We start from the raw sequence: 15,026 nt of genomic DNA, 5'->3' as shown, positions 1-15,026 counted from the left end.
TTTGCACAGGTGAGATGGTACATCAAGTAACCAGTAGGACATGATCAGAGATGCGCTGGCTGGAATCCCCAGTGAATAAGCCTAGCATAGCTAAAGGCAGCTCATTTTGAACCTGTTTAAAGTCTCAGAAAGCACTGTGTCATACGGGAAGTGTGCCAGGTGTTATGCAACAAGAAACCCATCACTCCTTTGGAACAAGATCTTGGACATCTGTTCAAATACACTGTTGCATTAACTGCAAGAAATTGGAAAACTGGGCACAAAAGCGAGCTGCCACAGGATAAAGCCGGCATATAATTATCGCCTATGTGCACTTACCACTCAGCACCCACAGTAAATGTGAAGAAGGGTACCCCTTTTCCACGAAGGGAATAAGTTACATTGAGTTTACTCTGTGAAAACAGAGTACATGCTGGCCAGTACCAAGAAAAAGTAGATACACTACAAATTTACCATCCTGTTCATTCCTGTACCTGTACACATAGCCCCAGCTCTATTAAACCCATTCATTTTCACCGATAGGTCACTCGCTTTAGCCTGGCTCCAGTCAGGAGTGATTGAAAGCTGTTACCACATCTATGGAGACAGTACAGGGTGCATTTGATGGTCTCTGCCCTGACCTTGAATGTCCACATCGAAGAATCAGCTTTGTTGTCTTCTGTGCATGAAGACAGCCTGAACAAAAGCAAACATTTTGCAAGTTATCTGCTCCCTGCAAACCTAAGCATGCATTCCCCTTGAAGGCCACTTAAATGGGGAAGCACACTAAACCCAAGAACCTTGGCATCGCACTGAACCACTGGCTGGCCTCTTCCGCGCTCCAGCTTGTTCTGTTTTTAGAGCACATGAGCGCACAAGCATTTAACAGCAAGCACTATATATTTCTATACTTTAAAGTTCTCGCATCAGAAAAAAACCCAAACAAACAAAAAACAAGTGGGCACAACTCTTGCTTCTATAAATACTAACTCCTGGGCCAAATTTTCATGGGGTCTCTCCTACTGCTCAGTGAAAGTAAAAGCCAGATTCCATCTGATTACCAAAACCATTAGATGAGTCCAGCAGAGCACTGCTAATTTTTCTATAGTAGTTTACCCAAAGATATATTTGTGCAGCATTGAGCTTATTTCCTAAAAAGGAAGTTTTATCGGAAACATGCAAGAAGTCATTGACTTCAATATAAAAAAGTCTTATAGCACCCATATTGCATCCCTTCATGAGAGAGCGCCCACTTGTGGCCAGAAGTTTAGGTTCTATTTCTATCCTTAGGTCTTTTCCTGTCCTGTGAAAAGATGTGCTGTTTGTTTTTAGACAAGTTGCTTCATTTTGCAGTTTCTCAGCTGTCCTATCTGCAAAACGACAATAATAAAAATCACATGTCTTAAGGAGGTATATTGCTACTTATGAATGTTTTTACTGTGCTTGAGCTCTTCTGTCTGTACTTACTAAAAAAGTGAAAGTTTTATTATTAAAGTGATTACAGCGTTGATGCATGTGTGATGAATTCCTTGCAGGCATGCAATAAATTAAAGGCCAAATTCATTTCTCATCATTTCATTCTCATCATCTCTTCATTTCTACTTGCACAAATTCCCTGTGACTCCAGTGATGCAAACAAAGTTACTCCAGATGAGCATGTGGCAGAACCTGGCTCCACAGCATCAAAGCTTAGACATTTATGCATAATGATAGAAGAGAGGTATCATTTACATTATAAGCAGCTTCTGAACATTACCAGTCACATTTCCTTTGCTTCCACTAATCCCTCCGCTCAGTGAAGAATAACAAAATTCAAATGATTATAATAAATATAATCAGAGAGAACTAAATGAGGTGTAATTGTAAGAAAGAGAGTGTTTGTACATGTTTTAGTTTATTTTCATTTGTTACGGATGGCCAAAATTATTGTGCAGATCTGCTGTCCCTGACAGACTGTAAATAAAGGGTCAAATCTGAAGCTTGTGTGGATCTGATATGGTACTCGGATCAGTACCATATATTTACATTCTTCTGCACAATAGCTTTTCAGTAATCTCCTTTTGTTCTTACCATCTCTGTCCTGCCACATACCTAAACATGCCTTAGAAGGTCCAAGGTTATGCTATGTGCTACCAACATATTACTTCACAACCCCAGATTTAAGACAGAGTAACACCTGTCAGGCAGCTGCATGACTGGATGGTTTCCAAATAAAAGTCAAACAATTCTGAGGGAGGGCCTGATTCTGATTGTCTCTGCACCAGTGTAACTTCCCTGGCATGAAGGGAAGTTTAATTTTAATTAACGTTGGTCAGATACCAACATTAATGTCCAAAATCTGATACAATCAGGTGATTTTCTGGGAAGAGCGAGAGCTTGAATCAAGGCTAGCATCTGCCGGTGTATGGAACAATGCACTGGAAACGTGCTCTATGGGGAGGCTGCAATACCATTTCATTGGCACTAGAGACCTGGAAGTGAGTAGCCCTAAGTAGGGAGGGACTGCAACTGGGTTTTCTCTGGCAAGGTAATGGCCCTGGATCTTCTGGTCAAAGTTGATGCCACCCATCTCTGGAAGATCCCAAGACACAGAGTACAGATGGAAACATTTACCTTCCTTGGAGAGGAAGGCAGTCCTCAAAGCACACTGTGCTTTCACATGCAAACAGTGTAAAACCAGCCCATTGGCTGGTCTGAGAGGAATGGCCACTGCGGGATGGAAACTGTTGATAAAAACAACAGAAAGATGGACACACATAAATCACCAGGCACTGAGTGTACATGTCTCAAAATCTAAAGTACCAGGCACAGAAAAAAACACCCTATAGGTCCTGCCTGAGTGATACATGTAGCTACATTTGCCTTTAAAAGTGCTGGTAGAGCAAGCTCAGTGCATACTGATGATTCAGTCTCTGAAATAATTTGAAATGGCAGTCACGCTTCTGAAGGTGCACAAAGTCCTTATCTCCCTTTTAAAGCAAAGAAGCTACTGCACAGACAGGAAAATAGAGGCAATGCTGGAAGGCTTTACAGCAATGCATATCAATGAAAGGCTCCTCTTGGCTAACTATCCTGGAGTGAAACAAATTCCCACTGGTTCTGCCAAAGATCCTTGAATGGCTTTGATGGTGGTTGATAGGGGAGAGTAGCAGGAGATAGGGGAGAGGAGTAATCGTACTTCCGAAGCAGAATAAAGTTTTTGCTGTCTTGCTCTTGAAGCACTGGCTATACCTTTGCAAGGGAATTTGCCTACAAGAGAACTTTGGTAAGGCAAATCTCTGCCAAAGGTACAGCAGTCAGACCACGGGAAGGAAGCCATCCACAGCATCCCCACTGCCTGACTATTTTTGTCTATGACTACATCTTGGCTTTTTCATGTGGCTCTAAACACCAGCTGGCAAAATTAGTCAATATTAGTCTCAAAGGAAATGTCAATCGATTTGGAAGGAGAAACTCTCAAACAGAGCCTGTCTGTTTCATTAAAAAGAAACAAAAGGCAAAGGGAAGTCTTACCTGCTTCTATACAACCTCTGGGCCCTATCATACACCATCAAGGTAATTTAGATTTTGTCACTGATGATAACAGAAAGAAAAGAATCTGAACTAAAGAAGGAAAAGTCCAACTAGGTCAACAAAGTTCCTGTTGGGCAGTGATAAGGTATCTAAAAGCTGGCATGCAGAGGTGACATGGAAATGCTTGAAAGGGTTCAATTTTACAACACAGGGAAAGATAGTGCTGCTTCTGTTTCTATATAAAGTAGATAATAAACTGTATTTGAACTGGTAGAAAAGGAATGATATGACCCACATTTCAAAGCTGGAATGTACTGGGTTATTATTATTCATGATTCATAAAGCATGTCCAGTGCACCGAGAGAAAGGAAGAAATGCTCCCTGCCCAGAGGAGCCTCCAGTGCAAACCATGAGACAAACACTACTGGGCACAGGGCTTAGTCCAAGGGCTTTTATTTATTCTTATTATAGTGTAAAGAAAATCAGGCCTTTTTTTGCTTTCTGTCAGGAAGCTGAGATCCCTTTTTCTGTCTCTACAGCAGGAGGTTTTTCTATTGGAGAAATGCAACAGCTGTATTCTCCATAAACAAAAATAACAACCTGAAATTCCTGATCTTTCATTTTCAGTTGCTGATTTTAGTTCTTTCCCCCCACCCCTGGACACTTCTGCATTTTCTCCCTTTCTTGTCCACGGAGCTATCGCTAGTGTTTTTCTTTCCCTTTGTTTTTCTTCTGTTTTGCAATTTTTCTTTCTCTGCTTTTTTCTTTCTCATGAGCTTTCCATGGAGTCTCACATTCATATTTAACCTTACTGTTCTCTCGTCCCCTTTTTGATTCATTCTTCTCCTCCTTTGCCTTGGCTTTCTCATCCCTTTCTGCCTCTCTTCCCACCACTCCTCTCAGCCAGCCTTTTTCTCTCACCTCCCCCCAATCCTCTCCTGATCTTACCACATGCCCCCAGTAGACCCCCAAACCAACAGCTTCCCCTTTTCCCTTCCTTCAGGAAGCGAGCTCCATCTTCACTCTGCAGAGGGACTTCTCTCCCCCACCCGCACCCTCCTTCTCTTCCTCCTATCCCAGTCTCCCTGGGTCCATCTCGCCTGCTGTGCCCTCACTCAGGTCCTTTGCTCTGCCTGAGGACATGGCCTACAGGTCTCTGCCCCATGACCACAGCTCCTCACCCCGGCCTCCCAACCTGCTTCGGAGCTCTCCGGGTCCCCTCCTGAGCACATCATTGCCCCTTTCTAGGACTGTAGCCCAGCTGCAGTCCCCAAAGGTCCCTGAAGGGATACTGAGCCCTCACTGCTCCTAACGTCCCTCCCGGCCGCAGAGTTGCGACCCGCCTGCCGCCACACCTGCCGGGCACGCGACCAGGCGCAAGGGCCGAAGCAGGGCCGGCGCTCGGGCTGCCTCAGCCCTGGCGGCTCCCCCTCACCCATGGGCAGCAGGCAGGGCCGCAGCCTCCCTCAGCATGCCTCGAAGGAGGGTCCCCCAGAGCCGTGCCTCAGCCCCCGTCCCTCCTGCGGCGGTTCCCACCTGCCCAGCCCGCGGCTCCCTTGCGGCGCAGGCACCTGCCCGGGGCCGGCGCCGGGGCTGGCGCCGGCGCCCGCGGGGGGCTCTGCCTCCGGGGCCGGGCGGGGGGCGCCGGGGCCGCGCGCCGAGCCGAGCCGAGCCGAGCGGGCCGGGGCGCCCCGCGGCCCCCGAGGCCAGCGGCTCGCAGCCCCTGCTCGGCGCCGCCGCCGCCGCCGCCGCTCGCCCGCGCACCGCCGCAGCCGGCCCGCGCAGCGGCCGCCTCCGCGCGCGCCCGCCCCGGCGCCCCGGCAGGACCGCGGCGCGGCACGCCAGGGGCTCGGGGCCCCCCGGCGGGGCAACCCCGGCGGCTCCGGGACCCCCGGCGGGGCAGTCCCGGCAGCGCCCCCGGCCGGGCCAGACCTCGCCCGTCGCCCCCCCGGCGGCGGCGCGGGGCGGCGGCGTTACCTTCCACTTTGGTGAGGGTGAGGACGGGGCTGTTGCAGGCGCTGAGGGGGGCCACCCTGGCCGAGTGCTTCTTCATGGCGAGCCCGTGACCAGCGGCAGCTCCCCGCCGCCCCGCGCCTACATCCTGGCGCCGCCGGAGCCCTCCTCGGCGGCGCTCCCGGCACGGCCCCGCGGCTGCCCGCCGGCTCCCGGCCCGCCGCCCTCTGCCGCAGCACCGCGGCGGCGGCGGCTGGGGCTCGCCCGCCGCCCGCTGCCGCTCGGGGCTGCTGCAAACCCAACGTCAGCGGCACGGCCCCCGCCCGCCCCCGCGGCCGCCCGTCCCCGCCTCGACGCCGCGGCGAGGGGCGCCGCGCAGCCCCCGCGCCCGGCAGCGCGGGGGCCGGGGCGCTCCCGCCGGCACCGGCTCCGGCTCCGGCTCCGGCTCCGGCTCCGGCACCGGCACCGGCACCGGCACCAGCTCCGCGGCGTCCGCGGGCCGGGGCGCCAGGCGGGGCGGTGAGCCCGGGCCGCCCCGGGGCGGCGGGGCAGCGGGCTCGGGGTGCGCGGCCCCGCCAGGTCCCGGCCTCCGGTTGCTGCTGCGGGAGATTTCAGCCGGGCACGGCACGGCACGGCACGGGGTGCACTGCCTTGCAGCCGTCGCAGATGTCTCGCCTGCCCGTTTGGTTTCCTTGATATTGTTTTAAAGACAATTCGCATCCTCCGATCCATTTCTTTTCGTCCATATTATAGCCCTCCTGTATTTTCTTTCGAAACTAAGTAAATCCAGTCGCTCTTCTATGCGGATTTTCACCCATGCCTTTAGTAATTTTCACAAATCTCTTCACAGCCTTTCTGTTCCTGCTGTGTCCTTTCTAAGACAGAGGGAGCAAAATTAGACACGGTATCCACGATGAGGATACACCATTGCTTTATTCATACTCTAAAACTTGCACTAGCATACTCTATAGCTTTCTTAACTCAGCTTAACTTCTTTTTGAGGCATCTCTGTGCATTAAACAGAATACTTCAGTACCTACTCACAGACTGAATAAAGAAAATATGGTATTTGACAACTAGATGCTGCTCATATGTAGCAACTTTTTCATATTTTTTTCAGAAACGATATTACAATCCACAGTCATGACACACTAACAATCTGTGGTAGATTTACCCTTCTATTGATATGCAAGAGTTTAACTGGTACTCATTAACAGGACTGAATGCAAGTTAATCCAGGAGAAAACAGATTCTAATGAATGAATATGACACTAATATAGAAAGGATTATATAGCTATAAGCAAAGAATCAGGTTTTGCAAGATGCTGAGCACAATGGGCTCAGCACCCTTTTTTCCTGTTGACTTCTTTTATGGATATGAAAATACTTAGTGCATTTACCAGATTCAAATATGAGATGTGTCAGTAGTCAAAGATGCAAATACTCAACAATTCCCAAGATTTGGTCAAACTGAGATGAGTGTACTTGGCAAACAAGACCAGGCAGCCATCAGCACTCCACAAACATTCCAAAGTATTTGTTAATTAGGTAAATACTAGCTATTGAAAAGTGGCCCTGACAGACTGTTTAGCAAACCGTGGGAAAACACCACCTTACTTCTACAGGCCAGACAGGCTATTTATATTTAAGAGCCCAGCTTTCTTGGTGGGTCAGATCCAGACTGTTAGTTTGTAAAGGTCTCATCTGGTGATCTGCAGACTAATGAAGCCCTGGGGTTCGTTTGCATTTCCTGTGCCTCTACAGTGTCAGCCTTTGGGATGCGCTTTATCAAACAATCATTAGGTTCCTTTCAAAGTGATTCTTCAGGAGAGTATTGATATGCTTAGCACTAAGACCTCAAAAGCCGGGCTCAGTCAAATGAAAAAAAATGGCTTTCGTGGTTATTTCCTGGTTTTATGATTAGGATTATCTGATCTATTCGGTTTCCTGTGATGTTACAGATCATAGGTATGTTGGGAACTATAGGTCCACCTTGTTTCACTAGGCTATTTTATGTAGGAGTCCGATTAGTTTCTGATCTTTGAAAGAATTTACATCAAAAGAGGTAGATCTTGCTTTGGATGTTTATGTCCATAAATATTTTGCAACGTTACAGTGCCTTTTATCTGAGGATTTCAAAGCACACTATAAAATATTAATTCATTTCACACTGCCTCTGTGAAGAAATTTCACAGGTTCACTGATGGAAAAATACAGCCAAAGAATCTAAGTGATTTCCTCAGATTCAGAGAACCAAGTGACATCAGTAAGGAGCAGAACCCAGGTAACCTGGGCCTGCTTCCACTCTCAGTTTAGTTTCCATGGTCATCTTAACCTGTGTTATATGTGCAGGAGACTCTGAGATCAGCATTTCTCATCCAAATTTCACTTAGTTTTTACGAGAGGTAAATGGCTCTGCTAGGCAGAGGAAAATCAGACTTTTTTTCTACTGGCTTATCTTGTCACCACTGGGACATTCATATACATTGAAAGGCTATTTATTCAAATATCTTTATTGTTGCTGGGCACTTCCACTCTCCTTTCTGCAAGGCTTACACTCTCTTTGTTTTTATAGGAAAGAGATGGAAAGTACATTATTTTACTTGAAGGATGGCACTGCTCTCCTAGAGAATCATGCTAAAAAAGAGCCAGATGATTTTTTTTTGACAGAGCATGTTATCTAACTCACCTGTGCATGTATCTAATACTCCAGGATTCACAGGGATATTAATAGGTTTCAGGCTTGCATTATTTTATTTAGGCCTAGAGGTTCAAATGTCAAAGGCTTGTATGGCAAAAACTCTGTCTCCTGTGGCTGGCTGGAACTCCCTTTGCTTAGGTTACAGCGGCATCCAAGGGGGATGGTTGGCAGACAGGGGGGCACCCCTCTCAGCTGGGGTGGCAAGAGAGCTAGGAGGCATACGAGCCTTTAAAACTCCTTCCTCTGAGGACACCTTGCATAACCATGGCACTTTGGACTGTTCCTCTCAATGTTCAGTTTAATCACCCTGGAAAAGCTTTCAAAAGGCACCAAGTTAGACAAGCAGGATCTACTTGACAAGGATTTCAAACTGGGGATAGGACATCTAACCACCTTGCAAGCTTTTGGAAATCTTTTGCCCCATGTGTCTGTGAAATGTAGCTAATCAGGTCTAACAAAGTTTGAAATGGCTATGCTTGACTTGGATCCCAGAGCATTTTAACTCTGGCAGTCTCTGATTTCTTTTGTTGCCCTTAGAGATGCATAAGCTTACAAACCGAGATCCATGTTAGGCTCCTGTCTTACTCTGTGCATGAAAATATCAGCCACATAGCACAATAACAAAACAAGCACCTGCCTTACCCTGAGTGCAATAATTGTTGCGCTTAGCAACCCTAAAGGAAACAGCGTTGACTTTCTCTTGTGTAGCCAATTTCATAACAGGCTACATATCATGCCAAAACGAATTAATCTGCAAGAAGCCAAATACATGCAAGAACATTAGCTAGAAACCCACACTGTCCACATTTTGTCCAAGAACAGATCATCCTTTCCTCTAGTTCATTTGAAGTTATTTGTTGAATATTCTCTGCAGATAATTATTAGTCTGTGAGCAGTTTGTTCTATCTGAATGTTGCATCAGCGTTGTTTGGCTACTGTCTAATACCTTTCTAATCTGTTTTCATTTCCCAATTAAATAAACAGAGCTGTCAGAAGCAGATTTCCAACACAAATAACAGCTATTTTGGAAGTGATGTTTGCTGTCCTGCAATCATTTTGAAATATGCATTTAAAATTTGCTGTCTGAACATTCACCAGTAGTCTCCTTTTCCACTTAAACATCATCCACTCAAAACAAATTCAAATTTTTGTCAAATTTATATGCAGTCTTTCTCTGTAATATTAGCCCGGCCGTAACAATGATGTCTTTATCTTCTCTGTTCCAAAGTAGATCAGTTACTTTAGGTATGATATCTTGAATTCTCAGAACAAGATAGTAAAGGAAAGAGGAAGAAAGGGAAACTGACTGGCTGGAGGTGTTTGCCAGTCTGCACTGAGCACAGATCGAGTAATAACTGTGATAACTGAATGCTCTTTCTCCAAATTTGATCAGCTATACAGTGCTACAGATAACAGCCAAATTTCAGATGTCCATAAAGTCCGTAGAGTGTACATATGACCATACACCCAACAGTTCCCCGAAAGGGATGTAAAGCCCTGATGAGGATATCCTGCTTGTTCCTTCATTTACCTTCTGTGTTTATAGCTGTTGTGAGCATTAGTGGAGGATACAGAACTGATGAATTTTATTTCCAAATCTCATAAAATATTAACTCTAATAATATTAAGTCTGGTTGATTCCACATAATTTAATAAAAAAGCTAGTTTAAGCCTCAGATCTTCAATATTGGACTATATGCCTTTCATTTTTAGACTTGTGCTTTATGATTTTGACAGGAAGCATTTATGTCTTAACCCATGTTGTAAAGGAAAATATTTTGTGATTTTTTTAAGTTATTTTGAATTTTTAAGAAAAGTTAATTCAGTGCCCATGAGCAGGTATGAGATTGGAAAATTTTATGAATAAAACTTTACATTTACACAAGAAACAGTCTAAAGGAGGTTTGCTTTGCCAAGTTGCTTCAAACCTATCTGGCATTGCTGGGGATCCAAAGGATCCCAAATGCAGGGATGTAAGCACTCCCAGTGGCCTTTGGACTGGGCAAACTTTAGGCCTATGTAAACAACTTGCCAGTAGAAAATTGTTGCCTATTTAAAATCCAGATGTGGATGCATAAGAGCAGCAGGTCCAGACAGATTTCTGTGTTTCCCTTTTATCAGGAAGATTGTTTTTGAAAACTTTGACGAATATAATTAAAAAAAACTTTAAATAATTCAGGCAGAAACGTACTTTTTCTCTGTTCTGCTCTGTGTACTCTGAACTTTGTCGGAGACTTGTGTCTCTGCACATTTGTACTTTTTGTCCACATTTCTTTATTTTTCACATTTTTTTCTTGGAGTTGTCTTTTCCTTTCCTCTCTCATATCTTTCCATTGTCAAATTTCTCCCTGTGCTAATGCTAAAAAGCTTGCAGTGTGATCTGAATGCCACATCCACTTATAAAGTTACACAGACAATCAGAAAAAAACATTCAACTGTTTTTTTATTGTTCATTTCCATCAAAACCCTTAATAGCTATTACTGGGATTTTTGGAGTTATCTTAGACCTTGATTCATGGCTTCAAAGTAGATTTGCTGAAGCTGTCCAAAAGCTGTGCACCTCCCTAGCTCTCCTACCCTTTGCTCTGTGATTTTAAGTTTCTGCCTGTGCAAACTATCAGTGCTACATCCAGAAGAATTCAAGATGAGGCTGAAAAATAATGCCACAGGCACAGCCTCTTCTCCGAAAGTTTTCAAGTCTATCCTGCTTCCTTACAGGAGCTGACTTGGTGCTCCAGGTGAGGTCCTGCAGAGGGGGAGTTCTGGGTTCACCCTCAAGAACCAGCAAGTTAGGGCCATGGAAGCAGCAGCAGCAGGTTAATTTTCCTGGGACCTCTAAAAGAAATGATTAAAATGAGTAGCCGTGCTGATTGCCCTCAGAGAGGCCATTCAGTTTGGCACACTGAGTTCCTGCTTCCAGTGTAGGTTGTATTTAAAAGGCATTATAGAGAGGAACATTTTAGGACCAAGTGCTTTATAATTATGTCTTCCCTACCCTGCAGTCCCAACCACTCCAGTCTCCCACTCCTGTAGAGGCTAAAGGCTTCTTATTGCGCCTGCTGGCTACTTCTCTCCTAGTTGGGCTTCTCCTGCTTCTTTCAACTGCTATTAAGGGAGATGTTAATACAGTTGTGCCCCAGCTATTATACTATGATATGAGATAGCAATACAAGCCTGCTTCCCAGAAGAATATGTGCCTTGAGGCATAGGGAAAGGGAAAAAGGAGAAATGTTGAGGTGGGACACGGTTCCTCCCCAGTGTTATAAAATCTAAAAGCACCTAGTGGTTAAGTATATTACAAGTAGAGGCATCCTCATACTCGATTTCAGGCTCTGCCATTAACATACGACATGGCTTGAGTTAAGTTTCTGCTACAAGTTACTCATGAGTATCCTGGGATGTAGCTTAGCTACTTCCTTAATGCACTTTTGAGATCCTATGATGAAAAGCCCTGAAAAGAGCCAAGCATTATTATTATTAAATAGTTGGAGCATATCTATCCTCACTATCTATAATTTATCACCCTCTGTTAATAAAGCAGATGAACTTATTAATAGTGCAGAGAGTGAATGTATCATTACTGCCATTTATCAATACTGCAGGAATAATTCTGATGTTTAGGTCACACACGAAATCTGAGTTTTGGAAATGACGGTGAAAACAGCATTTTGTAAATGAGGAAATACATCTCTTAATATTCTAGGTGTCCATAAATTGATTCATATTCCTCTTTATAGACTGCATGATTTTAAAATTTAATCATTGCATTGCAGAATATAAGGTCAGATTAATACCTACAGGAAAGGTATATTGCCTCATGTTCAGGGAAACACCACAGGGAAAGTTTAAAAGTCCTTTGGACTGCTTCAAGGTCATGGAAGCTTTGATTAGAGAAGAGAGTTAAAGATGGGAAACAAGCCATCTGCTCCAGGTTGTGGCTGGCTCTAAAAGTTAGGAGGGCTGTTTTGTCCTTTTGGAAGGGAGCTACTTCATATGAAACACCAGGGATACAACCAGATTTATAACAGTGTAGATCCAGAATAATTCCACAGACTTCAGTGCAGCTGCATCAAATGAATGTACAAGTAGCCAAGAGTATAATCTACCTCAAATATCTTGCATTACTGCCCATCCTGCACTGAATTTGATCTTTTATATAGAAAAAATAACATTATGTTTGTAATGATCCTCAACAAAACAGTCATGAGACTGAGGAAAAATGGAAGACTTTTCCAGTAGTGATACTTTGAATAAACAAGGTAGGCTTGTAAGATTATGTTTTATTAGATAAATTCAGTTAGATACAAAGGGCTCTTGCTGCCCTGTACTTGCCAGCAATTGCTAAATTTGTAGAGATTTTGTTAAAACAAGCATGACTGTATTTTCTAAAATACTTGAGGAGAAATTTCAAGTTAGTTTTTAGGTGACAATGGCTATAAGCATTGAAGATGTGTCATTCTATGCTGTAAGTCCAGTATTTTGCACAATAACAAGATGTCTCTGCAAAAAACTTCTACTGTTCATCATTAATCCCTCACCTTCTAGACTGGATTTAGTTAATGCTTTTGGGGAATGGATCTGGATCATTAATTAACAGTACCAGGGACTTCTGCAATAAGATTCACACATGGTTTTATATTCCCATGACTCAGTCAATTTTCTTTTCAACTTATGGGAACTTTGCCATTGGCTTCAAGTACTCAGTACCAGGACTGTTGTTTCTGATAAAACAGTAACAGTAACACAGCTAAAAAGGAAACTAAATTTAAAAAGCAGGCACATTAAAAATACTAGCTGATAGACTAGAAGGAAGGAGAATCGTGATAGGCTAAGAATACATAGGGAAGCTAAAAGTGTGCAAAGCATCAGACAGAAATATCCAAGATAGAGAAGGAAAGAGAGGACAGCTGCAGAGAGGATAAGCCAAAGACAGATGGACAATAGTTCAGATGAGCATCAGAAGATAAATACAAAGCACACTTGCAGTCAGAAATGAGAAGAATATTGGGCTAATTCAAAAAATCTGAAGCACCTGCCCATTGTGAGTAAAGTCCACATGTGCTTGGGATAGAGAGTGGGAATTCAGCTGTTCCAGTTCCTTTTAGATGGAGTAAACAACAGGCTACTAAAGCACTGATTTCTATTACAGTGAGGCTGCTTGTCCTGTAACACATGGTGTTTGGGGTTAAGTTGTATCCTTGTAGAAAGAGAATTTGAATTTGTTCTTTGGCTGCAGTTTGATTCTTTCACCCTGGCCACCAGAGCAAATTCCTTGGTGAATCCAGCTGACTTGTAACCCTCCTGTCACGCAAGGCAAACCTGTCAGATACGAGTGTTCGCTGAATAGACACAGAGGAGGCAGTGGGAGTAAAGAGTATGAGAGTGGCACCTTATCCGGGGCTCCCTGGCCGGTGCACTGTGTTCTTGGCATAACTGTGGGGAACATTAGCTTCTGCTCTAATTTACACCAGGATGAGGCACGTTCAGACCTTTGCTGGGAACTGGATAGATGCCTGAGTGATGCTAGGATTAAGATCGCAATTTGCCTATCCATCTCCCTCTAGGCTGTACTGAGCCTTCATTAGCAAGGCTCCAGCCTCTGCAGCTGATGGCAGAATCATTTTTCTGAAATCTGAAACAATTAAACTTTCCCCAAAGAGGCGGCTGTTCATGCTCCTCTCCCCTCCCTCGGTTCCACCGGATTCAGATCTGTATCCCAGGTTAAATTTCCACTGACTCATGAAGCAGCAAGAAAGCAGATTTATATCCTGAATAATATTTTCACCAGCATTCCCCCAAAGTGTGTATAAAACATAGCTATAATTCTGTCCTAGGGTTCTGTTGTTATTAACAAATCACTTGAATTTTGCTCTAAGTAATTAAAATTACAAGCACGTTTGAATATAGTTTCAGGCAGGAGGCAAATGTGGCTGGGACCTTGTTATTCAGATATATGTAATAATTCAGGCAGCAGCAGCAGCATATATTTTCTTAACTGCTTTTCTTTCATAGAATAGTCTTCAGAATAGGACTTCAGCAATGCAACACACAGTTGTTCAAAGCTTTGAAATATAAAACTAGTTCCCAAACCACAATGCCAGACAATTTTTTTTCTGATTAATTGTGTATAAAACACCTTGCAAATTACTTATAGCTGTTTCATGTAATAATTCACTGAAAAGAAATAACTCTTCAGTGTACAGCATCACTTTAAACCTGACTTGGATATTAGCATTACCAAAGCAAAATGTAAAACAGACTAAATATTGCTCATGGAGAGCTAAAAAATAGAGATTTATACAGAGTTCAGACTCTCTGGCTCTTTCAGATATTTCTAGGAATAAGCCAGGGCTCCATCTGCATTCAGAAGTAAATACAAAACCCATTGTTTGCTCAGTCTTTTCCCCAGTAATGGCATCTATCCAGGATCAACTTTCAAGAGAGGATTAAAAAAACAAAATAGAAAGGAAAAGAAAATCAGTAATCAAATGCATATGTAGGAGATTAGGAGGTTATAAGGCCTCTTAAGCCATATTCACTGAATCCATTAATCACCATACAGAGCATAGCTAGTGCGCTTAAAGGAGCTTTAGAAACCCTAACTGGAAAACACATATACATCCCAGGGCACAAGGTTATATATGGGAACTGACAAGCTTTTTCCTGGTTTCTTCTTCCCATCAAAAAGCTTATCTTGTGCTCTTTTCTGGACTTTTGGGATCAACAAGGAAGGTTGCAATTAGAGTAGCCAAATCATGCCTGGATGGCTTGCAAGAGATCAATGAAAGACTCAAAATACATCTTTAAATCTACAAGGAACTAAGACTGCTGCATGACTAAACTTGAGATAAGCTCTCACCAATCAAGCAGGAGGAAAGAC

General features: G+C 44.1%; 1 protein-coding gene across 4 annotated transcripts in view; it reads right to left on the bottom strand.

Moving 5' to 3' along the window:
* Window positions 1-15,026, bottom strand: part of SLC35F3 (solute carrier family 35 member F3) — a 193,385-nt gene that overhangs the window by 73,165 nt on the left and 105,194 nt on the right. Inside the window, exon 1 of one of the 4 annotated variants that reach the window (XM_067294736.1) lies at window positions 5,470-5,634. The exons of the other annotated variants lie outside the window; for them this stretch is intronic. Coding sequence (XP_067150837.1) covers window positions 5,470-5,545 — 76 coding nt within the window. The 5' untranslated portion in view covers window positions 5,546-5,634. Of the gene's footprint in view, window positions 1-5,469; window positions 5,635-15,026 lie in introns of those variants that run through there. 4 annotated transcript variants of the gene reach the window in all.

This window comes from Apteryx mantelli, chromosome 3 (assembly GCF_036417845.1).
Source record: "Apteryx mantelli isolate bAptMan1 chromosome 3, bAptMan1.hap1, whole genome shotgun sequence".
In the NCBI taxonomy this organism is placed as follows: Eukaryota; Metazoa; Chordata; class Aves; order Apterygiformes; family Apterygidae; genus Apteryx; species Apteryx mantelli.
The sequence above is the reverse complement of the archived record's forward strand: the minus strand, read 5'-3'. Positions and strand labels throughout refer to the sequence as shown.